At 57.8% G+C, this 27,326-nt stretch overlaps 1 protein-coding gene across 3 annotated transcripts; it reads left to right on the top strand.

Annotated features, from left to right (window-relative positions):
* The first annotated feature begins 59 nt into the window (after positions 1-59).
* Positions 60-27,326, top strand: INCENP (inner centromere protein). Of its 3 annotated transcripts, XM_075545622.1 has the most exons (20): positions 61-217; positions 405-475; positions 7,457-7,603; positions 8,140-8,250; positions 9,176-9,888; positions 14,379-14,430; positions 14,660-14,717; positions 14,820-14,910; positions 15,571-15,622; positions 16,028-16,145; positions 16,381-16,515; positions 16,929-16,940; positions 21,043-21,152; positions 21,235-21,355; positions 21,602-21,724; positions 22,769-22,956; positions 23,380-23,443; positions 23,570-23,656; positions 25,399-25,549; positions 26,788-27,326. In XM_075545622.1, the coding sequence occupies exons 3-20, from the start codon at positions 7,464-7,466 to the stop codon at positions 27,003-27,005; spliced, it is 2,544 nt and encodes an 847-aa protein (XP_075401737.1). In that variant the 5' UTR covers positions 61-217; positions 405-475; positions 7,457-7,463; the 3' UTR covers positions 27,006-27,326. The 3 variants fall into 3 exon arrangements, with proteins under 3 accessions (XP_075401736.1, XP_075401738.1, XP_075401737.1); XM_075545621.1 differs by lacking the exon at positions 405-475 and having other exon boundaries at positions 60-217; XM_075545623.1 differs by lacking the exons at positions 405-475; positions 16,929-16,940 and having other exon boundaries at positions 60-217.

The following is a 27,326-nucleotide window of genomic DNA, read 5'->3' as shown; positions in this document are numbered from 1 at the left end:
GCTTAGAGTTTCACAGTCGCCCAGACCAACTTGCCGGGGATTGGCCGAGCCCTCGGTTTTGAAAATCGTAGCTTTCGCCCGCGCTGCACGACCCATTGCTTCTGCGGAGCTGCGAGTGGGAAGGCCCGGCGCCGTGCGGGTCTGGGCGGCCGCGGGCTGGGTGGGGAGTCCGCCGGACTCGGATCGCAGTCGCACGTAGGAGACACGGGACACTCAGGTGAGTGCGCGCGCGGCCGGCCGCGGGGTACGGGGGTGCTGGGCGATTTGTGACTCCTCCCGCCGACTCCGGACCGGGGGCGTGACCCTTCCTCTCAACCCCCTCCCCCAGCCGCTGGCGACCCCGAGAACGTAGGGTCACCCCTTCCAAGTGTCGAGGTGACCTTTTCTTTCCCCCGAAACCCCAGGTTCCGAGAGAATACCCGCTCCCCCCCCAACGCCGTGCCTGGCACCCCGATTTTTTACTGGAAGGTCCTCGGTGAGTTTTTGTTGGCTTGGACGCTGAAGCTCGAAACCGACCAAGTAATTTGATGGCTCCTTGGTATCTGTAGTCTCTGTATAGCTAGCCCCCCTTACCCGGCCCCCGTGGAGCTGAGCAGCTATTTAAACGGACCAAAAATGGGGGGGGGCGGGGGTAGGTGCTGTCCCTTGTCAGTTTTCTATTGCTGTCAGCGATTCCATTCCATCCAGCCCCTTTGGGCTGGGACAGTGCCCCGAAAGCAGAAACCGACTTTGAAAGGCGGAAATCTCGGGGGGGGGGGGGCGGGTGGCACAGAGCACAGTTCAAATCCAGCCAACACCCCCAACTGGCGGGGTGACTTTGGTTTATCTTCCCATTGTCTCAGTTTCCTCCTCTGTGCACGGGTGGCCGGGAGGTTGCGATACAAGAATAAACCAGGCATGGAGTAGGATCCCCGAAACAGGTGCCGTTTATCCTGCACCATGCACCCGAGGTGTAGAGGAGGGTTCGCTTCCCAGCTTCCTGTAGGCTGTGCGCTCAGGAAGCACAGATGGGCGCTGGGGTCTCGGATCTGGTGTATGGCGGAAAGAAATTAAGGGCAGCACCTTTGTCAAAGTCAGCACTGTTGTAACTTAGGGTGACCCTCTTTCAAAGGGGATGGCAAGATCTGTTAAACTTCCCCTGGTGCAGGAAACCCCAAACGTGAAACCAAGCAAAGCTCCTCCCACAAGCTTACTTTCTGTAGCAGCTCTGTGGATCTTTGTTATTTGCGCTCCCTTAAACAGTTCTCTCTGCTGACCTTGGTCTGATGTCTGACGTACTGTGCTTTGCTGTGCTCTGGCATGCCCAGGGGCTGGGGTGGGGTCCGAAGGCATGGCGGCAGAGAGAGCTGTGCCCATCACTGTGCTTGGCTGCCCAGCAGAAGGTGCGCTGTGATCCTGCCCACGTGACCCTGCCGGTTCCTGCCGCACTATCCTGGAAGCTGGGCTTTGGAGGGGATGGCGTGCCCTGACCTGCTCGGAATGAACTCATGTAGTGTACCTGCAGGAGCCCTGGTGGCATAGTGGTTATATGTTGGGCTGCTAGCTACAAGCCCTGCGGTTCAAAACCACCAGCCACTCCATGGGAGTAACACGGGGCTTTCTCCTCCCATCAGGAGTTAAGAGCCTTGGAAATCCCCGGGGGTGGGGGGGCAGTTCTACCCCATCCTAAAAGGTCTCTGTGAGGGGCATCGGCTTGATGGAGTGTACCTGCGTGTCTGGTTGTGTGGGTGGTGGTGTACCTGTGCAAGGTGTACTTCTAGGTGCAGAGTTACTGAGCTCACCAAGTCTTTCTTTGTGCGAAGCTCTGATCTTTCAAGGGCTGAACTCTGGGGTGGGGGTGGGAAATGACTAGTGGGTGGAGATAGGCAGTAAGCCAGCAGATCAACGATGCCACATCTGAGAAACACAAAACTCACGGCCATCAAGTCAATTCTGACTCATAGCGACCACACAGAGAACTGACTCATAGAGAACCCATAGAACTGACTCATAGCAACCCTATAGAGACCATGCAGAGTACTGGCCCCTAGTGACCCTATAGAGCAGTGGTTCTCAACCTTCCTAATGCCGTGACCCCTTAATACAGTTCCTCATGTTGTCATGACCCCCCCAGCCACAAAATTATTTTTGTTGCTACTTCATAACTAATTTTGCTACTGTTATGAATCGGATGACCCCTGTGAAAGGGGTCACGGCCCACAGGTTGAGAACCGCTGCTATAGAAACTAGAGAACTGGTTCACAGTGACCCTATAGAGACCTTGTAGAGAACTGAAATTCAAAGATCCTGGCAGGTGAACCTGGGTCACCAACGTGTAAGCGATAGGAATGAGTTGGACAGTGTGGGAAATAGAATGTTCCAGACCCAGGGCAGGTGCCCACAGCAGAGTGAGCGAGAGGAATCGGCCCAGAGGAAGTCCTAGGGGCTGCAGCCACAGCTGACTTTAGGCTCTGTCAAGGCCTAAGCAGTCAGTGACCCTGACCTTCCTTCCAAGACCTTCTATCTTAGGCAGGGAGGCTGAGCTACACATGTATGGTTCTTCCCAGCTTTGAGGGTGTAGCTGGAGGTGGTGGGCCACCTCCATGACCAGAGATGTGCTGCTATGATGGTGACTTGGGACTGACCACTCACTAGGTTAATTGTTTTTCATTCACCCACCTGGGACATCCGTTGAACCTCAGCTCTGACTAGAAGCCCCTCCTGGCCTGGGGCTGCTGTGTGATGCTTTTATAACAGCACCAACCGCTCCTAAGGAGAAAGATGAGGCTTTCTACTCCCATAAACAGTTCCATCTCCGAAACCCACAGGAGCATAGGAGCCCTGTCTATAAGGTCACTATGATTTGGAATCAACTCAATGGCGGTGTTTTTTTTTTAGGATACCTAACCCACTAGCTTCTTTTTTATTCCATTTTATGAGATAATCCTTTTTAAAAATATCATTTTATTGGGAGCTATTTTTTCCCCAACTCTAACTTTTAAAAAAATTGTTTTATTAGGGGCTCATACAACTCTTATCACGATCCATACATACATCAATTGTATAAAGCACATTTGTACATTTCATTACCCTCATCATTCTCAAAACATTTGCTCTCCACTTAAGCCCCTGCCATCAGGTCCTCATTTTTCCTATCCCTCCCCGCTCCCCCCTCCTTCATGAACCCTTGATAATTTATAAATTATATTTTGTCATATTTTGCCCTGTTCAACGTCTCCCTTCACCCACTTTTCTATTGTCCGTCCCCCAGGGAGGAGGTCACATGTAGATCCTTGCAATCAGTTCCTCCTTTCCAACCCACCCTCCCTTTACCCTCCCAGTATCACCACTCGCCACTGGTCTTGAAGAGATCATCTACCCTGGATTCCCTGTGTTTTCAGTTCTTGTCTGTACCAGTGTACATTCTCTTGTCTAGCCAGACTTACAAGGGAGAATTTAGATCATGATAGTGGGAGGTGATGGTGGTGGTGGAAACATTTAGGAACTAGAAGAAAGTTGTAATTTTCATCATTGCTACATCACACCCTGACTGACTTGTCTCCTCCCTGAGACCCCTCTGCAAGGGGATCTCCAGTGGCTGACAAATGGGCTTTGGGTTCCCACTCCGCACTCACTCCCTCATTCACTACGGTAAGATTTTTTTGTTCTGATGCCTGATATCTCATCCCTTCGACACCTAGTGATTGCACAGGCTGGTGTGCTTCTTCCATGTGGGCTTTGTTGCTTCTGAGCTAGATGGCTGCTTGTTCACCTTCAAGCCTTTAAGACCCCAGACACTATATCTTTTGATAGCTGGGCACCATCAGCTTTCTTCACCACATTTGCTTATTCACTCGCTTTGTCTTCAGTGGTTGTGTTGGGTAGGTGAGCATCATAGAATGCCACTTTAATAGAAGAAAGTATTCTTGCATTGAGGGAGTATTTGAGTGGAGGCCCAATGTCCCTCTGCTACTTTAATACTAAACCTATAAATATATGCACATAGATCTATTTCCCCATCCTCATACATAAACATACTTGCATATGTAGATATCTTTATCTAGACCTCTTTAAATGCCCTTTGCCTCCCAGCTCATTCCTCTATTTCCCTTGACTTTCCTCCTGTCCCACTATCATACTCAGTTCCCACCAGGGTTTCTGCAATTCCTCTTGATTACATTACCCTTGATCATGCTCTACCAGGCCTCCCAACCCCTCCTCACCACCAATTTGGATCAATTGTTGTTCCCTTGTCCCTGGGTTTGTTAACACCACTTCCTTTCCCTGACCCTCCCCCTCTCCCATGTTCCCCCGGAATTGTCAGTTCTGTTGTTTTCTCCTCCAGATTGTTCATCCAGCCTATCTTATTTAGACAGACCTGCGGAGATAATAACATGCACAAAAACAAGACAGAGCAATACCAAGCAACAATATACAACAAAACAACCACAAACCAATGACAAAAAGCAAAACAAAACACAACAAGAAAGAAAAGCTTGTAGTTAGTTCAAGGATTGTTTGTTGGCCTTTAGGAGTGTTTTCCAGCCCATTCTGTTGGGGCACCATGCCCTGGCCCCAAAGTCCACCTTTGGCATTCCCTGGGGACCTCGCAGCTCCATTCCATTGCTGTTCTTTTGCACCCCCTTAGTGTTTTGCCTTGGTGTGGCGGGTTATTGGGAGCTCTAACAGATGTTGTAGCAATTTGTCAATCAATAAGATCAAGCATACGTATACAGTTGTTGCCACCTGTCAGTTTAAAAACATTTTCATTCTTGAACTCTTTGGTGTCAGCTTCCCTTTATCCTCTCCCTCCTCCACCCTACCCCCCAGTAGCCCTTATTGTTAAAATTTATTATTGCCCATGACTTACACCAGGGGTATCAAACTAGCGGCCCGAGGGCCACATTCGGCCCCCAAGGTAATTTTGTGTCGCCCATGAAGCTCTGAAATAAAATGTAATGAGGGAATTGTGTGCACGATATTGCCTCGATCTCCCCTAAGTGCTATTTTCTTCATAACGATTTTTCCTATTTTCATTTTATTTCAGAGCATCGTGGGCCACAAAAAATTACCTCAGGGGCCTCATGCGGCCTGAGGGTTCCAGTTTGACACCCCTGTCTTACACCATTCAATATATCCATTCACCTACAATTTTGTAATTTGTTCCCCTCCCCACTAGCTTCTTAAGATATTAAGAGAAAGTTGGGGAGAAAACAACAGGACCGATGGTTCTGGGGGACATGGGAGAGGGGGAGGTGGGGGAAAGAAGGTGGTGTGGATCAACCCAGCGTCAAGGGAACAACACGTGATCCAAAATTAGTGGCAAGGAGGGTGTGAGAGGCCTGGTAGGGATTCATCAAGGGCATTGTAACCTAGAGGAATTACTGAAACCCAAATGAAGGCTGAGCATGATAGTGGGACAAGAGGAAAGTAAAAGGAAATAGAGGAAAGAACTAGGAGACAAAGGATATTTATAGAGGTCTAAATACAGGTATGTACATATGTAAATATGTTTATATAGGATGATGGGGAAATAGATCTATGTGCATATATTTATAGGTTTAGTATTAAGGCAGCAGATGGACACTGGACCTCCACTCAAGAACTTCCTCAATGCAAGAGCACCTTGTTCTATTAACCTGGCATTCTGTGATGCTCACCTCCCTGACATGATCGCTGAAGACAAATGTGTGCATCAAAATGTGGCTCTCAAAAGAGATAGTGTCTGGGATCTTAAAGGCTTGCAGGTAAACAAGCAGCCATCTAGCTCAGAAGCAACAAAGCCCACATGGAAGAAGCACAGCAGCCTGTGTGACCACAAGGTGTTGAATGGATCAGGCATCAGGCATCGAAGAACAAAAAAATCTTATCATTTTAAAGGAGGGGGAGTGCAGAGTGGAGACCCAAAGCCCGTCTGTAGGTAAGGGGACATCCCCTTACAGAATAGTCATGGGGAGGAGCCGAGCCAGTCAGGGTGCAGTGTGGCAACGATGAAACATACAACTGTCCTCTAGTTCCTAAATGCTTCCTCCTCCCCACCCGCCCAAGTATCATGATCCCAATTCTACCTTACAAATCTGGCTAGGACAGAGGATGCACACTGGTACAGATAGGAACCGGAAACACAGGGAATCCAGGACAGATGATCCCTTCAGGACAAGTGGTGAGAGTGGTGATACCGAGAGGGTGGAGGGAAGGTGGGGTAGAAAGGGGGACCAATTACAAGAATCTACATATAACCTCCTTCCTGGGGGACAGACAACAGAAAAGTGGGTGAAGGGAGACATCGGATAATGTAAGACGTGACAAAATAATTATAAATTATCAAGGGTTCATGAGGGAGGGGGAGCGGGGAAGGAGGGGGAAAATGAGCTGATACCAAGGGCTTACGTGGAGCGGAAATATTTTGAGAATGACGAGGGCAACAAATGTACAAATGTGCTCGACACCATGGATGTATGCATGGATTGTGATAAGAGTTGTATGAGACCCCAATAAAATGATTTAAGAAAAAAATAAGAGAGTTGGTTTTCTGCATTCCCTGCCCAGTATTTGTAGGCAAGCTCTCTCAAATGTGGGATACTGTATATCTACTCCCCCAGCCTGCGCAGTTTGTTTCTAGGGCTTTTCAGTTTAAGGAACAGGATGCGGGAAGGTCCTTGGAGAAGAGCAGTCTCTGGACCTCTTATTTCCTTTCTCACTTTGGAATGCAGAGCCCCTTTTGTTCATGGGGGCTGCTGTGCTGCAAGGTCTGAAGTTCAAACCTAACAGCCACTCTGTGGGCGAAAGAGGACGCTGTCTGGTTTTGTAAAGATATACAGTCTCAGAAACCGCACGTAGGTTCACTATGAGTCTGAATTGACTCTGTGGCAGTGGGTTCTTGTTTGTTTGTGTATTTATTTCTTTCTGTTCACCGATCTCTTAATAAGGTAGATTTATTTGCTGTCAACCAGCCTGGTCTCAGGTGGCCTGTAGGCGTTTGGTGGTCCGGAGACCCTGCAGGATTGTGAGAATCAGCCCCCTTGGTAGGGCAGGTAGAGAGAGAGTGGGCTCGCGTGCAGGATGGCAGTTGGCACTGTTCCGTCACCCCTGTTCCGAGAAGCTTTGTTTAGGTCTCTGGTCCCTTAAACAGTATTCTCTGTGTGGAGACACCAGTTCTGTAGACCACTACTGTCACGCCAGGTCGCAGATGGGCTGCTGGAGTAAGGGGAACTGTGGGTACCGAAGGCGGCTGGGGAGAGTGGCCTTATGGGGACAAGCATGTCACTGTGCGTGAGTGCGTGTGGTTTGAAAAGAATGAGTGGGAAGGGCCGTCATGTGCAATGGGGAGGGTGCATGGGCATTTAGAATCCAGGGGGCTGTGGGAGTGGGTTTGGACAGGGTGGAGGCCAGCTCCAAGTACCGGCCAGCTCTTCTGGAGAAGTCTACAGCCCGACCTTGAGTCCTTGTGACCCTTAGCCCCGCTGTCCCCAAACAGAGCCACCATGGCGACCTCAGCGTCGGGGCCCATTCACCTGCTGGAGCTCTGTGACCGGAAGCTGATGGAGTTTGTCTGCAATGTGGACAACAAGGACATGGTGTGGCTAGAGGAGATAGAAGAGGAGGCCGAGCGCATGTTCACCAGGTGAGGACAGGGGTCTGGCCCGGGTGTGTCCAGCTGCCTGGCTGTGACAGCCCTTGAAGGGACATGGTAGTCTTGGCCTGACAGACAGACAGCCTGTCCCTGCGGAGTGCCTGGTGTGTCTGCCCTGGTGGGTGGTGGGTGTGGGGGAGAGGAGAGGCCTAGCCCCTGGCTTGGTGTTTTGCCAAAGCTGGCGGGAGCCCCTGGTGGCCATCGGAGGAAGCACAGGCGCTGCGTCCTTTCCTTGCTGAAAAGGGAGGGCGACAGGGAACCTCTTCTTCCCTTGTGATGGACCCCAGATGCGCCACCCTGCCCCTCTACCGCCCCTGGGAGACAGAGGGACAGAGTGTGACCTGGCTGTGGCTCTGAGTGGTGCTCTGGGTTGGGCTTGGCTTCACCTCTCGGGGTGAAGGCCTGGCAGAGCCGTAACCCCCTGCGAGTCAGCAGGAGAAGCCCTTGTGCCGGGTGGGGGTGGGCCAAGAAAGGTGGCCAAGGGGGCAGCAGCACCCAGTCAGCAGCCACCTCCTTGTGCCACGCAGGGAATTCAGCAAGGAGCCGGAGCTGATGCCCAAAACACCTTCTCAGAAGAACCGGCGGAAGAAGCGACGTCCCTCTGTGCAGGATGAAAACAGAGACCCGATTCGGAAAAGGTGAGAGGGGTCCAGTCTCTGCTGCCCCGGGGTGGGTGCCTGTGGAGCCATCCTGCCCCTCGGGGAGTTTGGGTCCCCAGGTGTTAATTAGGGCCAGCCCCTGCTGGAGGGGGGTTGTGAGGGCATCACGTGGATCCTGCTGGGGGGCTGGCTGGGGGAATTGAAGGTGACAAAGACCCCAGACCAGAGTCAGCCAGACTGTAGCCTCTGTGTGTGTGTGTGTGTGTGTGTGTGTGTGTGTGTGTATGTGTGTATGTGTGTGGTGGGGTCAGGCAGTCTGAGTGTCAACTCTGACTCAGTCCTTCAAAGGCAGCTATATGCCTGGGCTACCTTCCCACTTCCCCAGCCTCAGTTTCCCTCGGGGGCGGGGGGAGTAATACCCGCGAAGCCGCCGAGGGGGGTGTGTCACAGCGTGCGCTCAGGCCCGGTAGTTTTCTTAGTTGTCCTCATTGCCCCAGTGGGACTCGCCCCAGCTCACAGGTCGGGAGACTCAGGCTCGGACCAGAGCCCCTAGGGGTCATGTGGTTGGAGGTGGCAAAGCCTGCGCTACACTGAGAGCCATGGCCAGCAGGCACTCCGTTTGCGCAGACGGCTCTGTTTGGGGGTGCCCCACCCCTTGTGGACAGCTGTTTGGGGGTGCCCCAGCCCTGAGTGGACGGCTCTGTTTGGGGGTGCCCCAGTCCTGTGTGGACAGCTCTGTTTGGGGGTACCCCAGCCCTGCGCGGACGGTTCTGTCTGGGGGTGCCCCAGCCCTGCTGGGAGCCCGTGATTGAGTGGTTGGGCGCTTGGCTGCGAACTGGAAGGTCAGCCGTCTGAACCCACCCACTGTGTCTCAGAGAGCGAAAAGCCCCGCCCATCTGGACACAGTTCTGGGGGTCCTCTGTGGGGCGGCTGCCGCCTTAGCCTCTGCTCTGCGCTCCCCCAGGCTGTCCCGCCGGAAGTCTCGGAGGAGCAGCCAGCGGAGCTCCCGGCGCCTGCGCAGCAAGGACCAGGAGAAGCTGCCCGCGGTGGCCGGCGAGAGTGGCGCCGTCGTGGGCCGGCTGACCAGGGCTGCTGCTGCTGCGGCGGCGGCGGCCGCCGCAGTGACCACGACCATGACTTCAGCTAAGACCTCGCCCGCCTCTGAGTCCCCCATGATGCTGACCAGGAAGCCCAAGCATACCCTGGCCCATGGCCAGCTGATGCTCTCGGTGGAGATAAGGACCGAGGAGCGCCGCAGTGCCGAACAGTACCTGGCCCGGCTCAAGTCCTCGCGGGCTCCAGCCTCACCGGGGGTCTCATCGTCAGAAGAGGACCCGACACCCAAGAAGGCAGAGGCCGTGGCTGTGAGCTCCCTGATGGCCACCCCCCAGGGCCCCAAGGGCCAAGGGGCCGGGAGGTCCGTGTCCAAGCTGAGGATCGCCCGGACCTCCTCTTCCGGGTCCCCGGACTCCCAGTGGCGGGAGCGAGTGCTGGCCCCGGTCCTGCCAGATAACTTCTCCACGCTCTCGGGTGCCCGCGAGAGCCGGCGCTCCGTCCGTCGCAGCTTGATCGCCGCGGCCCCCGAGGAGCAGCTGAAGCCCAAGCAGGAAGACGCCGTCAGAAGGTCCAGCAGAAAGGCGGCCGCCAAGGAGCCAGCCGCCTCTGCCCGCATCATCTGTGAGTCTTGGGGCTCTGAAACGGCCGGCTGGGGGGCCGGGGATGCTGCCTGGGTGGGTCTTGCCACCCTGCATGGCTTGAAGGCTCCAGGGGTCCCGCAGGGCCGGCAATGTCCCATAGGCCAGAGATGGCGAATGTCACTCAGGAGCTGGGCCTGGCACGTCGTGGTTACATAGGGGTTACATATGGGGCTGCCAGCCACAAGGTCAGCAGTTCAAAACCACCAGCTGCTCCAAGGGAGAAAGGCCAGGTAAGTGTTAGAGTCTCAGAAACCTCCAGGGGCCGGTCTGTTCCGTCCACTCGGGTCCTAGGAGTCGGAACGGACTTGATGGCAGTGAGAATTTGAATCCTGCTGAGCTTGGACATTAACTAGCCACATGTAGCTAGTGGCATCTCTTTGGACAGCCCAGCCCAATCCAGTACTTGGGTTTCACAAGTGCAGGGGTAGGTCCGGGAGGCCAGCCACCATGACCATGTGGCTCATGGCATGTTGAGGCTTGAACCTGGGTCTTTGGACTCAGACCTGGCACGTTCCTCCCCTGCCCCCATCCTACGGAGGCTCACAACTCCCTGACTCTGACATTACACTGTCCCATAGCCTGGCGGTTGGCTCACTGTGTGACCTTGGGCAGGCTGCAGAATCTCCGCGGGCTGCAGTTCCTTGTCTGGTGATAGCAGCGTCACCCCAGGGTCCCTGGAGGGCTTCTCTGGCTAGTGGAACAGCGGTCCTGGACAGGCCTGTGATGTGAGCTGTACCCCAGTGGGAGGGAGTGTCGGGATCCGTGGGGGAAGCCACGGGGCCACCTGAGGAGTCAGGGTTCTCGAGACTAAAGGTTTAGGGGAGCAGGCAGCCTCACCTTCCTCCAGGGGCGGCTGGTAGGTTTGAACTAAGGAAGAGAGGGGACACAAAGGGCTGTGGAGGAGCAGATGGGGATGTCCAGTGTCAAGTGAGCACCGCAGGCTGGACCCTCTGGGGAGTTTGGAAGGATGCCTGGAGTTCTGCCAGGTGCAAGAATGTGGTGGGGGTTTCCCTGTGGAGCGAACGGCTTGTGCCAAGACCGAGAGATGGCTGGGGCCCCTCAGAAGGACCTTGGCACTAAGTGGACAACTGCTGGGAGGAGGGGGGACACGAGGAAGAGGCTGGGCGAAGGCATAAGCTCATGGTAGTGTCTGGTTACGTAGAATCCACAGCTGCCTGCCCTCCCACTTGTGACCTTGAGGGTGGTTTCATGGGGTCCTCCGACTGGAGTCTCTCCTGATTCCCCCTGTCCCGGCAGGCAGGCTGTGGATTCTACATAACCTTGGCAGGTTGTCCCTGGGCGCTGGCGCGCCCCGCCTGTGCTGCACGCAGCCCTGGATGTGTGTAGACGTGCAGTGGGCACACTGTCTGGATTTATGGAAGGTCCCAGACGGTCCACCTTTGTCCTGGAGGTATCCTGAGGCCGGAGTCGGCTCCAGGAGACAGGTCTGGGGCTGGCAGCCTGAGCAGTGGGAGGCTAGTCGGCCAGGTCACAGCTCTAAGCCCTGTCCTGTAGGGTCGCTGTGAGTCAGCATTGACTGGATGGCGGGGAGGCTTGGAGTCTCCACCCCAGGCTTCTCCTTGGGGTCAACCTCCCAGCCTACCAGCCTGGCGCTGAGCCCCGAATGACACACGCAACCTGGCACTTAACAGTCCTGGGCAGTCCTGGTGCTGCTGGGCTCTGTGTTCCCCGAGCATCAGTCTCTTTGACCCCAAATCTACAAGCCACAGGCCCCTTGAGTGGTGGCCTTTGACCCCCCTTCCCCCCTCCCCATGCTTGCCCTCCTTGTCCCAGAGGGTACAGCTGAAGTGCTCATGGTGAATGTCCCCATCTGCTCCTCCAGCCCCTGGTGCATTTCCCTTCTCTTCCTTAGTTCAAACCCACCAGCTGCCCCTGGGAGGAAGGTGAGACTGCCTGCTTCCCTAACCGTTTACAGTCTCAAGAACCCTAAGGAGCAGCCTGCTCCACCCTGTGGGGTCACTGGGCATCGGAACCGACTTGCCGGCAGTGGCTGTGGGCTAGGCCTCATCGGGGGCTTCTGCTTCAGCTGTGCCTGTGGCCATGGCCCCCAGACTCAGAATGCCCAGCCCAGTGGTCTGGTGGCCGCCTTTCACTTCCCCCGCAAAAGCCACCTTCTCCTGCCTCAAGAATGTGTGTGTGTGTGTGCGCGCGCATGCACGCACGCATGTGTGCTTTTGGTCAGGACCCTCTGGTCTTTGCCTTTCCACCTCTGCTCCTGTTAGATGAAAAATTCATTGCCCCCCCCCAAAAAATCATGGGACCCACAAAGAGCTCTCGATGACTGACCGGGGTTCTCGGTTACTGGTGCGGTCTGCACTCATGTATTAAAAATTCAAACAGAGGTTTAAGACAAAGCAAAAAAAGGAATAAGCCTACTATTTGCTAAGAAAGCATTTTATTTATTTTTTGTAATTGAAAAATAACTTTTTCGGAACAAAACTTCAGCGAGGACTTAAAACGAAGACAGCTGGATTCTGCGCTGACGGTTGCATTCCGTTGCCCGGGTAAAGCAGAAGACAGTCTGGCCGTGACCAGATCCTGGCCCACTTGAGGTTGCGAGGTCGGTGCCGATGCAGAGCACCCCTTTAGGGCAGAGCAGGACCGCCCCTGTGGGTTTCTGAGATGCCAACTCGCCGGGAGCAGAGTCTCATCTCTCGCCTTCTGGTTTGCTTCGAATTGCTGACCTTATGGTTAGCAGCCCGGTCCATCCGACTCCAAGCCACCCTGTAGGACAGGGCAGACGTGCCCGGAAACTTTCGGAGACTGTCACTTTCAGGGAGAAAACCCCTTCTTTCTCCTCCAGAGTGGCTGGTGATTTTGAACTGCTGACCTTGTAGATCGCAGCCCAGCGCTTAACCCCTGCGCTACCAGGGCTTCCCTCACAGCTGACAAAGGGGGACAGAGCATCTTAGTAGCTGGAAAGGTAGCTCTTTGCCCACAGGGATGGGCCTTCAGGTTCACTGTCAGGTGCAGTCAGTCTGCAATCACGGTCAATGCCACGCTGATCGACACTGACCTTTGGATGGGTCTTGTAGCCAGGTGTCATTTAGGGACGTATTGTTTCATGGAGGCATGCAGAGCATCCAAATGCCAACACAGTTCATTTATCTGATACTGTTGTTTGGTGGCACTGCGTTGGTTGTGCCCTGCAGCGACCCTGTGCACAGAAGAGCAGGACACGCACGGCCTGGTCCTGCGCCCTCCTCATGGTTGCTCTTATGTCTGAGCCCATCAATACAGCCACTGTGTCTGTCCATCTTGTCGAGGGCTATCCTCTTTGTCGCTGGCCCTTACCAAGCATGATGCCCATCTCCAGGGACTGATCTCTTCTGACAACCCAAAGTATATGAGGCAGTCTCAGCACCTTTGCCCCTCAGGGCCGCCCTCAGGGGCCCTCTGGCTGGACTTTTTCTGAGACGGACTTGTTTGTTCTTTTGGCAGTTCCTAACACCGTAGTCAGTGTTCTTCACCAGCACGTCAACCCAAACACACGGCTTCTTCGGCAGCCTTCCCGATTCTAAGTCCGACTTTCACGTGCCTAAGAAGTGACTGAAAATGCCATGGCTTGGGTCAGGGGCACCTTAGTCCTCAAAGTCACTCCTTGGCTTTTCAGTGCTCCAAAGGGCTCTTGTGCAGCAGATTTACCCAGGACAGTGCCCCGCTTGATCTCTTGACTGATGCTTCCATGAGCATTGACCGTGGATCCAAGCAAGATGAAATCCTTGACAACGCCAGTCTCGTCTCCAGTTACCATGATGCTGTCTGCTGGTCCAGTTGTGAGGGTTTGGGTCTTGCTGACATTGAGTGGTCATCCACGCTGAGGGCTACAATCCTTGAGCATCCTCAGGATGTCCTCCTCACTCTTCGCAATGAAGAGTACCAAACACCGAACTTCCCGCCATCTGCCGATTCAGACTCAGTGAGGGGCAGAGCAGAGCTGCTCCACTTCGTGTCCGAGGCTGGGCAGCTTCAGGGAAACAGCCTGTGCCTTATCTGAGCCCAGAGGGTGATGGGTTCGAACCGCCGACCTGTTGGTTGGTAGTCCAGCGCCTGCCCTACCGTGGCACCAGGGCTCCTGATTCCCAAGAAGGCAGTTCACCTACCATTGCCCTTGTGCCATCTGTATAGATCTGTCTGAACGCACTTGTCAAGGGCAACGATAATTACTATTACGGTGAAAAGAGGTCCAGGCTCATGGGTCCCCAAAAGTGTTCTGGGGACTCTTGGGGTCCGAAATTGTACCCCAGGAATTCCTGGCCTCTGGTCTCAAGATACTCGCAACCCAGGCGAGGAGTCAGGGCGAGTTCCACTGAGTGTGGGGTGATGGGCCAAGTGCTGTGGGCAGTGGGCAGTGGAGAGTGGGGGCTGTAGGCGGAGAGGGTCTGTGGCTGGGGGGCTCTGGCGGCGCACCCTGACAGCATCTTTGAAAGGGTCCTTGTCTCCCCACAGGTCACAGTTACCTGGAGAGACTCCTGAATGTGGAGGTGCCCCCGAGAGTCATGTGAGTGACGCCTGTGCTGGGGAGGGCTTGGCGCCCAGGCAGACCCCCAGCAGCTGGACTCCTCGGCCTCCAGAGAGCTGCTGGCCTTTGCTCCTGGGGGTCTTGGCTCAGTTCAGGCCTCGGAGGTGGACCCCTCTTTGCACCCTTCCCCAGGGACTGGTGGGAGGGCTTCCTTGGTGGGGTCTGGGCTCACTGGGCAGTCCCACAATGCCACCTGCCCACCTTTCAGCCCCGAGAGAAGGGAGTCCAGCCCGGAGGCGGAGCCGCTGGAGGCTGAGGAGCCGGAGGTAGGAAGGCAGGCCAGGGAGGGGGAATTGAGGGACTTCTGGGCCCACCCTCAGCTCGAGAGTACCAGGTGGAGACCCTTAGAGCCTTGGTTTTACCCATAGGTCCCCAATATCAAAGAGAAGACTCTCTTGACCCGGAGCGCCACTAAAAACACCGCTGCCAGTGACCAGGAGTCCCCTGAAAGGCCCCGTGGTGAGCGGTCCCCACCTGCCGTAGGCAGATGCCCACTGTATGGCCGTTCTCCTGACCACAGCTTGGCTGGCTGAGGCAGCTAAATGGTGCCCAGGCAGCCCCATCTCCTTTTAGTCTATGTGTCTCATCTCCCTGTAGGCTGGAGCTGCCTTTGGAGTGCCACACGAGTGACTCCAGCTTGGCAAGGGCAGGATACACTGGGCAGGGGCAGGGCATGGGCAGGGGACACTCACAGGTCCGGCCGTGAGCCACAGGCCAAGGGGCAGCAGGTTGAACTGTGTGCTGGGAGGGGTCCCTTGGTGCCTGCCCCTGCAGGAGGTGGCCTGGGGTCCTGCCTGCTGCCACTTTGGGGGTGGCCTGGAGGCTGTCCTATGGTTACGAGGGCTTCAGGGATGATGGGCTGGCCAGCCCCACAGCCCCCTTTGGGGGGCTGTCCCTGAAAGGCCACACAGAGCTCTGGTGTTAGGTAGGGCCAGCACCGGCACCAGTCATTGCTCAGGCTGCAGCTTTTGCCACTGGCTGCTCGGGTGTCTGCCTTTGGAGTGTGCGTGCATGTGTGTGTGTGTGTCCGTGTGTCTGTCCATGTCCCTTCTGCAGGCCCCCTGTCCCCCTGCCGTCATTGTCCCTGCAGCCATCATTCTAAGAGCGCTCTCTTCACAGAGGCCAGGGCCGACCAGATGGATGGACCCGTGGAGCCGCCTCAGAGTGTCAGGTGTGCTCAGTGAAGGGGCTGGGTGACAGACTCAGGCAGCTCAGGCTGTGGGACCTGAGGCCAGGCTGGTGGGGGCGGGTATGGTCAGGGTCCCCTGCTCCCCTTCTTAGTGGGAGCTCTGAAGTAATGAAGCAGTGGGCGATGCTTTGGGGTACACGCTGGCCTGGGAGTGGGGTGATCTGCCAGTGGATCCCGCCCCTCTGTCCTGCCTCCGTGACTTTGAGCTGGCTATGTCCCTGCTGACTAGGCAGCAGGGGGCCAGTCCTGGATCCCTGTGGGCAGGGCCCCTTTGTTCAGGGATGAGGGACCTTCCGTGGGTGGGCTGTGAGTGGGGATCCCCGAGGGGGCTGCAGGACTCCCCCCTACCCCCGTGGATCCACCTGTGACACCCCCGCACCCGAACAGGAGAAAGCGCAGCTACAAACAGGCAGTTAACGAGCTGGACGAGGAGCAGCAGGGGGAGGATGAGGAGCTGCAGCCCCCCCGGAGAAAGACCCCCTCCCCACCTTGCCCAGCCAACAAGGTGAGTGGCACCCCACCAAGCTAGCCTGCTACGGCCTGACCAGACCCTGTCTGGGCCTGACTGCCCTCAGGCCTGCACCAGCCCCTGTGCCTGACCTCCCTGAGCACCCCCAGGGCTGGCCCCGCCCCACCACTGTGCCTGGCCCCGCCCTGTGAACCCTGACCTCATCTTGGCCTGGCCAGGTCCCTCCCCTGGGCTTGACCCCACCCTGAGGTCTGACCCTGTTCGCCTGCAGGTGGTGCGGCCCCTGCGGACCTTCCTGCACACCGTGCAGAAGAACCAGATGCTCATGACCCCTACCTCTGCGTCCCGCGGCAGTGTCATGAAGTCCTTCATCAAGCGGAACACTCCCCTGCGTGTGGACCCCAAGGTGAGGCCCCTGTAGGCTCCTCTGACCCCGGGTGGCTGGGCGATGGTCAAGGGCTAGCCTGACCCTCTGTGGCCCTGGGACACCTGGGATGTTGTCCTGACCTGCGGGCCCTGGGCCGTAGCCTGTGGGTGTGGCTGGCCCAGTTGTGGCCTAGGGCCAGAGCCCTGGTCAGAAAGGTGGGCCACTGACCTGCCACTGCCTACTGCCCCCTGCTTCTGGGTGGTGTGTGGCTTAGCTGGGACCCGGGTGGATGCACTCGCTCTGAGAGCCGAGGGCTGGGTAAGACGGTGCAGTGCCACCGCAGGTGCCCAGCAGACCCCAGCCGACTCGCTGGCCTGGCCTGAGCATGACTGCCCCATGGGCTGTGGCCCAGCCCTGCATTAACTCTTGGCTTTCCTTGTCTCCTTCCACAGTGCAGCTTTGTCGTAAGTAAAGCCATTTTATGCCCCTGTAACATAGCTCCACCTAGCACTCCCCGCTGTAGCCCTCCCTGCAAGCAGGCACCCGTGGGGACACTAATACGGTGGGTGGACACGCCTTCGGGAGGTGGGAGCCGGGCTGTGGCCGGGGGGGAGGCTGCCCTCTCTGACCTTGGCCCTGACCCCAAGGGGATAGGTCCCCAAGCCTCCCTGAGCAGGTGGGGTGTGTGTGTGACCTGCAGCTGTGCACCAGGGCCACCGCTTGACATGCCCCCCAGCTTGCCCTCAGACTGTGTGGGCTGCGGAGAGAACTGACAGGTCTGTGTGAACCCAGAGCCACTGAGGTTAGCACCAGCCTGGGAGCCCTGGCGGCGAGTGAGTCACTCGAAACCCAGCATGGGAAACCCACGGGGGCAGTCCGACTCTGCCCTACAGGGTCGCCGTGAGCCGGCCTCGACTCCATGGCAGGGGGTGTTGAGTTTTCTGAGCTGTACTTTGAAGGGGTGTGGAGCAGTGGGCCCAGGAGCCCCGGTCTGAACTGTGGTGGGGGGGGGGGGGGTGGCTCCTACAGGGGCTTCTGGGAGCCAGGCCTTTCTCTGTTCTCTTCTCAGCATCCTCAGCGCTGAGTCTGTCAGCTTCCTAGCCGGAACAAGGAGCCCCTGGGGAACGGGGGCCTGGCAGTCTGGACGGCCGGCTCCCCAGGGTCTCCTTGGCTAGTCGCCAGGGTCACAGCCTGTCCGCTGTCCTTTTAGATCCCATAGACCAGGGGTCCTCAAGCTATGGCCCGCGGGCCACACGTGGCTCGCCGAGGACATTTATCCAGCCACCAGGTGTTTTTGTCCCATTTTGTTTTTTTACTTCAAAATAAGATATGTGCAGTGTAAATAGGAATTGCTCAGTTTATTTTTAATCTATAGTCCAGTCCCCATCCCCCCACGGTCTGAGGGACAGTGAACTGGCCCCTGTTTAAAAATGTTGAGGACCTCTGCCATAGACACCCTGAAGAGCACCTTTTGTGGCTTCTGCCTTCACCCTGGGCCGAGCAGCACTCCGGGCAGGGCGGGGCCTGGACCTGGCAAGTGGCTCAGGTATGATGGCGTGCCTTCCAATGGGCCCACATGGTCTACCGACAGGCTCCAGCCAGGCACCCAGGCCTTCAGTGGGGACTAAAACTTGCACTTGCACCTCCCGTGAGAAGCGCCCCAGCCAGACTGACAGCCTCAGGCCCTCATCGTGATGAGCAAGAGGGCCAGGACGCCACACTTCCTGCTCTGGGGAGCCAGGCGTTTGGGGGGCTGGTTAGAGACCAGAGAGGCCCAGGAAGGATGAAGAGCTAACGTCCCAGTAGCAACCTCAGCTCCACTCGACTTCCGGGCCCAAGTTCCCTCAGCAACAACCTGGGACCTGCATTGATGCTTCATAGAGAGCTGATGGGCCAGACAGCTGTGTGCCCAGCATCTATCTCAGCCCGCCTCGCCTCTCACGGGGCTTCGCTTTGTGAGTGCCCACGGCAGCTGGTGGACAGGGACTGCTCCTTGGGGGCCTCTGGAGGCTGAAGGGGCTTCTTGGGTCCTGAGGGGCAGGGCCCGCCTAGCCACTGCTGAGGGCTGGCAGAGGAGCAGCCTGTAAAAAGGGAACGAGCAGTCTCCGAGCCTTGTTTTCTCCAGAACATTTGAAACAAGACACGTTTCCAATTGAGGGCAGGGCACATTGACATGTAGTGAAAGGGGCTGTCTGGCTCGCGTAACCTGGGAACTTCATTTTCTTTTGCTTTTTTTTGTTTCCTTCCCTTGCGATTTATTTATTTTTTTGAGGGTGGGTGGCTGCTGTTGGCACGGTTTTCAGTTACTTTGATTCAGACCCTGCCGCCCTGAGAGTTGGTGGTGCTGCTCTGGGTCTTCCATACTCTTCCCAGCTCATTTCGAATCAGGACCGTACCAGCTGGGCCGGGGCATAGAGCGTGAGCTCACCCCCACGGAGGGCCCTTTACCCAGCGGCCTGCTGCAGCGTCTCCTATGTCACACGTCCAGCCTCTGAAGACAGCTTCCCATTTGTGTCAGCAGCTTTTGCTTGCACTGTCAAACATTTAAGGAACGCCGGAGGAGACTCCTATTTACCCAGAAAACGATCACTTCTGTTACTTCATCCCTCATGTCTCAAGGTTCCGCTTGATGTGCTGCCCTTCTGTCTGGAGGGCGTCCTGTAGCAGTCTTCTCTGAGCAGGCCGGCTGGCAAGAAATGTGCTAATTTTCCGTCACCTGGGAGGGTCGATTCCTCTTGCGTTTGTGAAGGGCGGTTTCAGAGTTCTGGGGTGCCGGCTCTTTTCCTGTCAGCATCTTAAAAATGAGTGCCCTTTCTTTTAGTTAGGTTCGGGCCACAAGTCCCAACTCTCCTTCCTGTGGAGTCCCAGCGTTGGTTCCAATGTCAAAGTCTTTGCCGTGACGTTGGGTCTGTCCTGGGTGCGGGTCCAGCCAAGCTAGGTGTTAGTTTGTTGGTGTGGGACCCCTGCCCTTGCAGTTTGGGGGAGTCTTCGTGACCCAGTGCTGCTGACGTTCACAAACGGAAGGTCCTCTCTGAATTGTTCAGGAGGCTGTAAGTCTGGGTTCACCGTGCCAGCATTGGGGGGGAGGCCTCCGTCTCCATGAGCCAGCAGCCAGCCCACTGCTCAGCCCCCTGGGACTGCCCCTCTGTTCTGTCTCGCTGTCTCTTTCTCGGTCTTGCCATCAGGCCGGGATCTCAAATCCCAGTGGCCCTGGGATTTCTCCCTCCTCCCCTGCTTCAAAGATGGCTCTTTCTCACAGCCTGGGTGCCCGGGGCAGGGGAACCATGGCAGGAGTGAAGGGGACCCAGGTAGAGGAGCCATCAGAGGGCCTCCCCTGGGGTCTGCTGCCACTGTTGTCACCAGAATGCTGGAGGGCGAGGCACTGGAGAAAGGAAGAGAGGGAAAGAGCCAACGTGGGGTGTCTGCGTCAGGGGCCCCCTTTCCATGCCTGGAGCCTGAACCCCACCCCGGGCCCTGCACTGACCCCTCTCAGATCTCAGGCTGCTTCCCCAAGTTGCCTGCTGCCACAGCTTTAGAGATGCCCCCGCCCCAAGGCTGCCTGCCTGCTGGCCAGCTTTCTAGCCGCCCCTGGTGGGGAAGGGTGTGTGGCCCGCATTGCCGTCGGAAGCCCTTCTCTGTCTTTGGGATTTGATTACCCGGGCCAGGTGTCCAGGTGGGGGTGCACCCCTCCAGAGGCCCCAGTGAGCCGAGCAGTGTGGGAGAGGCCGGAAGGGGCCATCAGCTGGGGCTCCAGTCTCCAGCCACACCCCTCGCCCTGCAGGTGTAAGGCGCAGCCCTCACCCTTAGCCAGGGCGGCCCAGCCTGGCCCAGCATGTTGCCCAGGCCTGAGTCTGGGCTGCTAAGGGCGGTCCCAAGCACCAGTGTGCTGTGCCCCTGGCTGGAGCTCTGCCAACGGTGCCGTGTGGAACTGCTGGCCAGGTGGCGGCATTACGGAAGGGGTGCAATCCTGCACCTATCCAAGTTCTTGCCTGTGTTCCCTTTTACCCGTTTGCTTTCCGTGGGGCCGTGGATAAGTAAGGAGCCCTGGTGGCGCTGTGGGTGAGGCGCTGGCTGCCGTCCCGGGGAGGAAGCTGTGCCGTCTGCGCCTGTGGGATTTTCAGTCCTGGAAGCCCTTTCGAGGGCTGCTGTTTGTCAGTCTACCCGATGGGGGTGGGCTTGGTGGTTAGAGTGGCTGGAGGTGAAAGAAAAGAGCAGGCTCGCAAGCCATACATACAGTGCAGTAATAGTGAGTCGCCACTTGGGGCCAGCCTTTCAGAGCGGCCTCTCCAGGCTCATTCTTCAAGCTCTCTCCAGAGCTGCTTTCTTCCTGGCTGTCCTCCGAGCCCTGGCCTGGCCGCTGCCCATCCGGGTCTTGGCGAGACTCGGTCAGCAGTGCTCCCGGCTCAGGCCCTTGGGAGGAGGGAAGAGCTGAAGGCCCAGGTCTTGGTTGGGGGCGGCGGCGGGGAGTGGTGGGGCATGTGTTGGAGGGGCTGCCGCCGCTGCTTCTGCGTCCCCCGCCCCCCCCATCCCCGGCTGTGCACGCTCATGCTCCCGGCCCACCCCCAGGAGAAGGAGCGGCAGCGCCTGGAGAACCTGCGGCGGAAGGAGGAGGCCGAGCAGCTCCGCAGGCAGAAGGTGGAGGAGGACAAGCGGAGGCGGCTGGAGGAGGTGAAGCTGTAAGTGACAGGCCCCGCCCCTGGCTCCGCCCCTGTGATCGGGCATCGGGCACCCTGTGATGCCCCGGCCCTGTGCCCGCAGGAAGCGCGAGGAGCGCCTCCGCAAGGTGCTGCAGGCCCGGGAGCGGGTGGAGCAGATGAAGGAGGAGAAGAAGAAGCAGATTGAGCAGAAGTTGGCTCACTTTGACGAGAAGAATGAGAAGGTTCGCTCCTGGGGGCCCCGGAGAGTCTGGTGGGAGCCCCTATGTCTGCCCGGCCCAGGACCTGGGTGCACGGTCTTGGCCCACCTCTCCCTGCAGCCCCCGTGGGAGCTGGTGCTCTGATGCTTCTGGGCAGGACTGACTTCTGGGACCTTCTCCCCTGGACTCTGGGGGGAGCGTGGTCTGCGGGGCGGGTTCGGGGCCCGCTGGGCCCGCCTGCTCATCAGGCACCTGCGCTGGGCTCCGCAGGCCAAGGAGGAGAGGCTGGCCGAGGAGAAGGCCAAGAAAAAGGCGGCGGCCAAGAAGATGGAGGAGGTGGAGGCGCGTAGGAAGCAGGAGGAGGAGGCCCGCCGGCTCCGCTGGCTGCAGCAGGTGAGCACGGGATGCCGGCCGCCAGGCCCTCCCCTTGGATGGGCTGACCCTGGTAGATGGCTTCAAACCCCGAAGGAGGTGCAGCGAGTGCTATGGGGTGGGGAGGGCCACAGTGACCTCTCTCATGCTTTCTGTTGAGGTGGCAGTGTGAGGGTCCAGTGCAAGCTCCCTGGAACCCAGTTCTCTGGGTTCCACTCTCAGCTCTGCCCTTCATTGGCTCGGTGGCCTTGGGCAGGTGACTGGCCATCTCTGTGTTTCTGCGGCCCACGAATGTGGAGGCATCTGGCCGCTGGCTACCCACTACTGTCAGCCGGAGGCCAGTGCCTGTGTGTGTGTGTCGGAGGGTGGGGTGGGGAGGGGCAAAGGTGCCATCGTCCTGCCCCCCTTTACCCTTCTGACAGCCCTCCGTCCCTCTGTTCACTGTCTCCATCCCCTTTCTCCGTGGGCTTGACAGCTGACGGCGATCCTGGTTCAGGGGCTTGTTAGGGAAGGAGGCACAGGTTACAGCGCAGGCACAGAAAGGGCTCGGGGTACAGTGTTCTGATCAGGGCAGTTTCTTCCATGTCCCCAGGCAGCCCCCTCTCTGACCCTGGGTGCCGCAGCCCGCCGCCAAGTGTCACAGGGCTCCTTCCGCTCACCCTCACAGTCATGTGGCCACGCGCTCACAGAGCCCCTGCAGCACAGGGAAACCTCCTCTTCCTCCCTCCCTCAGAGCGGCTGGTGGGTTCAAACCCAGGAGCCCCACTGATGGAGTGCCCCAGGCACAGAGGGCAGCACGTGTGTGCCATGCATGGACGTAGCCCCTCCCCAGGCGCCCGAGGGGCTGTTTGCCCTGCTCTGTCAGTGGGGAGAAGGCCACCGAGTTGAGTGCTTGCCCGCTGCCCCCCGGCCTGATGAAAGAGGAGTCGCAGGATGCCGTCCCAGGCTGGCTGTGGCAGCCGTCTGTGAGGGGCCCCCGCATCTGGGCACGGTATCCTCTATGCTGGACTTCCCCCCTGCCTCCCCAAGGCCTGACCTTGCCACCTTGCCCCCGGGGACTCTCAGGAGGAAGAAGAGCGGCGCCACCAAGAGCAGCTGCTGAGGAGGAAGGAGGAGGAGCAGGAGCGGCTGCGGAGGGCGGCCGAGGCCCGGAGGCTGGCGGAGCAGCGCGAGCAGGAGCGGCAGCTGGCCGAGCAGCAGAGGCGCCAGGAGCTGGAGCGCAAGAGGGAGCTGGAGCGGCTGCAGGCCGAGAGGTCAGCTGCCAACCGCCCGCTGGGACCCCTGCGCTTGTCACTGTGTGTGTGTGTGTGTGTGTGTCCGTGTGTGTCCGTCTGTGTCTGTGCAGGCTGAGAGGTCAGGCCACCGTTTGCTGGGACTCCGGTGCTCCTCCTGAGTGTATGCACCTGTGTGTGTGTGTGTGTGTGTGTGTGTTGTGGAGCTGGAGTGGCTGCAGGCTGAGGTGTGTGTGCATACATGTAGTGTCCACCTTCATCCTAAGCCCCTGTGTGAGTGTGTGTGTGTAGTTTAAGCAGCTGTAGGCCGAGAGAGAGAGCGCGTGCGTGCGTTTGTATGCGTGCTCTAAACACAAGATGGTGGCGCCTCCTGAACCTGGTGTGGTGGCTGCAGGGGATGCGGGGCAGTGGGTGACCCTGCTGACTGGCCTTCGCGCCCTGCAGGGAGGCTCAGGAGAGGGAGAAGGCCATGCGGCTGCAGAAGGAGCAGGAGGAGAAGAAGCACAAGGTCAGGGGGGGGGCCCCTCTGAGGGTGGCAGGCCCACCGAGTGGCCTGGGGTAGGGTCAGGCTGGCTGGGGGCATGCCCAGGGGGTGGGGAGGGGGCTTCTAACACCCCACTTGGTGACCGCCCAGGAAGAGCAGCAGCGGCTGCAAGAGGAGCAGGAGAGGAAGGCCAAGGAGGCGGCCAGCAAAGCTCTCAACGCCACCGTGGACGTGCAGGTGAGGCTGGCCCTGCCGGAAGGAGAAAGGGCGTCAGGAGCCCGCTTGGTTTGAATACTTTTGACACATGTGCTTTGTTGTTCTACAAGTAGGGTTTTGTGTGGTGAAAACTTTGAGTACAAAGTTGTGTGTGTGTGTGTGTGTGTGTGTGTGTGTGTGTGTGTAAGATATCCTTAGAGAAAAACCAAAAGCAGACTCGTGGCCAGCGAGCCCCTGCTCACTCACAGTGACCCTGTAGGACTGGGTAGAACTGCCCCTGTGGGCTTCCAAGACTGCAGCTCTTTAAGGGACCGAAAGCCCCATCTTCCTCCTGTAAAGCAGCTGGTGGTTTCAAACTGCTGACTTTGTGGACCGCAGCCCCAAGTGTAACCGCTGTGCCACCAGGGCGCCTACCCTTGGAGAGAAACTCGGATTGACTTGCTTTATATCTGTCCAGATGTTTCTATCTAAAGGGCTTTAAAACGTTCATCAAAAAGCCCCATAATCTTTCAATTCCAACTTTTCCACGGAACTTTTGGCGTCCCCTCATATATCTGTTACACACACACACACACACACACACCCTGCGTGGCACACACGTGTAGTTTAAAATGACCCCAGTGTATGTGGAGCATCTGACAGCTTGGTCTGCCCACCCATCCCCTCGCCTCCCACTTGTGCAGCTCGGGTGGGCCTGTGGGTTCCACCTTGGGCTGCCGACCGCAAGGTGAGCAGTCCAAGCCCACCAGTTGCTCTGCCGGCAAAAGGTGAGCCTTTCTGGTCCAGAAAAGATTTGTGGTTGTGGCAGCCCTCCGTAGGGTCGCTGTGAGTTGGACTGGGCGGTTGTGGTGGGTGTGGCTTTTTTCACTTAGCGGATGTCGGCACGAGGAGCCCCGGTGGCCTAGTGGCTCCCCATCGGACTGCCAACCGAAAGGTCCACAGTTTGAAACCGTCAGAAACTCAGGGGCTATTCGACCCTGTCGGGGTTGCTAGGAGTCAGCCTCGAGTCGGTGGCAGTGAGTTTGGTTTCTTGGTGTGACGTAAGCCACCCATCTCAGTACCTGTACGCCTTCCGACTTAGCGACCTGATGCAGTCCTTGGAGGAGCCCCGGGGCACAGCCTTAAGTGCCCGGCAACTAACTGCACAGCCAGTCAGCCAGCCAGCGGCTTGAACTGGCCCCGAGGCACCGAGGGAGAAAGGCGTGGCCATCCCAGCCTGAAGAGTTCCCTGGGGGCAGGTCCACTCCGCCTTGGCCTTGTAGGGTCCTCTGAGTTGGAATCGACCTGAGTGAGGGCTGTGGGGTTGGTTTGGGGCTTTTGGTGTCAAAATCACTAGTTTGGCCGCAGTGAACAACCCCCCTCCCGCAGCCGCAGGATGGAGCGTAGTGAGAGCCCGCTTAGTTTGCTGTTGCGAGACGTGCAAAATGCAAGACTGGGGAGGGTTTTCACTGCAGCTGGGTCGGGAGTTCTGGAAGCTAGGCAGCAACCCATGCAAAGTGGGTGGTGGTAAGAATGTCCTGGAGTAGCTGGGAAGGAGCAGGTGGACGCGGCCGCGGGGCTGGAAGGTGTCGTGCCGCGGATTGAGCGTGAGAAAGGAGCGTGGTGGCTTGCTGTGTTCTTGCTGAAAGGCAGGCTCTTCTTGCCTGTTGCATTGGGGTGAGAGGTGGGGGTGCTGGAAGCCGGGTCACCTGCTTCTGGCTCTGTGCCCCTGGGGCGCAGGAAGCAGAGGTGGGGAGGTGATGGGCCACTTCGACCTCTTCCAGTCTCCACTATGCACCTCGTACCAAATGACTCCACAAGGGCCCAGGGCCCCGCCCAAGATCAACCCGGATAACTACGGGATGGATCTGAACAGCGATGACTCAACTGACGATGAGGCCCACCCCCGGAAGCCCATCCCCGCCTGGGCCAGTGGTAAGCAGCCGCCCGGTGTTCCCTGGGAGATGGGCACCCACCTGTTCCTTCATGGGCTCTGGGCACTGCAGGGGCTGGGAGGTGCCCGAGTGACAGGAGAGAGACTTCCAGCATTGGCCAGACGCCCAGGCTCCACCGGGCTTTGGGCGTGCACCCAGAGAAGGGGGTCCCCCTGGAGCCAGCGGCTCACCTGAGGACCAGACCTACATCGCTGGACCTCCTTGTTGTCAAAAGATACCTAAGTCAGGGTTGGCCCTGGGGCAGGCATCTCCCTGGGTGAGCCAGCTTGGACCAGAGCCCCCTCCTCCATTCTGCCCAGCAGGATGGTGAGGTATGGACCCATGAGGGCAGATGTGCTAGGGTTCCAGCCAGCTGGGGCAGGCGGGAAATGCTCAGAGGTGGGGGATGGAGGGGCGACCTGACCTGGGAGCCAGGCCTGCTGGGCGGGGAGCAGGCTCAGCGCACGCCTCTGCTCTGCAGAGTTTGCTGAGCTGGGGGCCGGGCCAGGAGGGTCATGGCTGGGGTGGAGGGCAGAAAGCGCTCACCAGAGCCAGCCTGCTTTTGTGCCCGCCCCTTCATGTGCGCCTCCCTAACCGCTGACTGGAGTCCTCAGGCAGGTGTTCAGGGAGCAGGCTGGTTATGGCTCTGAAACTGATGATCAGGGTTGACCATAATGCAGCTCCCCTCCCGTGTCAGCTGAGGGACAGTCCCCTTGCACTTGAACCGCTGTCCTGAGGGTGAAACAAGTTGCCAGTAAACCGAGAAAGCCGGAACCTGCCAGAGATGGACAGCACACACTTTCCACTCAGACACGAGTTAGAGCAGCAGCCAGACTGCGCCCAGTCCCTGTCAGAAACTGGGGGAGTCCTTGGAAAGCCAGGCCATCTGTTGGTGGGCTTCACACACTGAGGAAGGTGCCTGGGACCGCGCCAGCGCCAGGGGCATGTCCCTCCAGACACCCAGGGTCCTTGTCACCTCCTAGAGCTTTAACCCAGCTGGGGAGAACAGGGCCCTCCTTCCCAGGGGGTTGTGGGGCCTGGGGCCTGTCGCACATGAACAGGGGGCCTGTGCTCAGCTTCGGTCATCCTGGCCCTGTGAAATAGTCGCCCATCAGGGTTCATTGAGTGGGTGGGTGACTGGATTGGGGGCGTGGGAGTGGCAGGAGCCTCAGAGAGAGGCTGATGAGGGTGTGACACTCCACCCCCCACCCTCATCCCTTCCCTCCACGCCCCCTGCAGGCACCCAGCTCAGCCAGGCCATTATCCGTCATTACTACCATCCCCCGAACCTCGCTGAGATCTTTGGGACCATTCTCCCACTGGACTTGGAGGACATCTTCAAGAAGAGCAAGCCCCGCTACCACAAACGCACCAGCTCCGCCGTGTGGAACTCGCCGCCCCTGCAGAGCACCTGCAGGGTCCCTGGCAGCCTGACTCGCAACCTGAAGAACTATTGAGGCAGACCCCCAGGGCCCTCTCTGGCACCCTCAGCCATTGTCTGTGTGTCTGTCCTGTTCTCTCCTGCTCTCGTGCCCATCCACCCACGGTCCCAGCTCCAAGGGACTGCTCGGGTGTACGGATTGTCCTTTGTGGCCCAGGAGTCCCTGCTGCGGGTGGAAGGTTATTTGCAGGCTGGGCTTGGTGAGAGGCTGACTAGAACCAGCCTCCGGCCAGCCCAGCCTGAAGGCAGCACTCACTCTGTAAATAGGTTGTTAAAATTCTGCTGACTTTTAGCCTCTGGTGTTGAAAAGCTAGGTTAATAAAGTATATTCCTTTAA

The sequence above is a fragment of the Tenrec ecaudatus genome, chromosome 4 (genome assembly GCF_050624435.1).
Source record: "Tenrec ecaudatus isolate mTenEca1 chromosome 4, mTenEca1.hap1, whole genome shotgun sequence".
In the NCBI taxonomy this organism is placed as follows: domain Eukaryota; kingdom Metazoa; phylum Chordata; class Mammalia; order Afrosoricida; family Tenrecidae; genus Tenrec; species Tenrec ecaudatus.
Note: the sequence above shows the minus strand (reverse complement) of the source record. Positions and strands in the feature narration are given on the sequence as shown.

Bases quoted from the DNA above. Each gene is read 5' to 3' on its own strand.
- INCENP (XM_075545621.1), top strand. From the start codon at position 7,464: ATGGCGACCTCAGCGTCGGGGCCCATTCACCTGCTGGAGCTCTGTGAC. The intron at 8,251-9,175 runs GTGAGAGGGGTC...GCGCTCCCCCAG, and splicing joins AGAGACCCGATTCGGAAAAG to GCTGTCCCGCCGGAAGTCTC. The intron at 21,153-21,234 runs GTAAGTGACAGG...CTGTGCCCGCAG, and splicing joins CGGCTGGAGGAGGTGAAGCT to GAAGCGCGAGGAGCGCCTCC.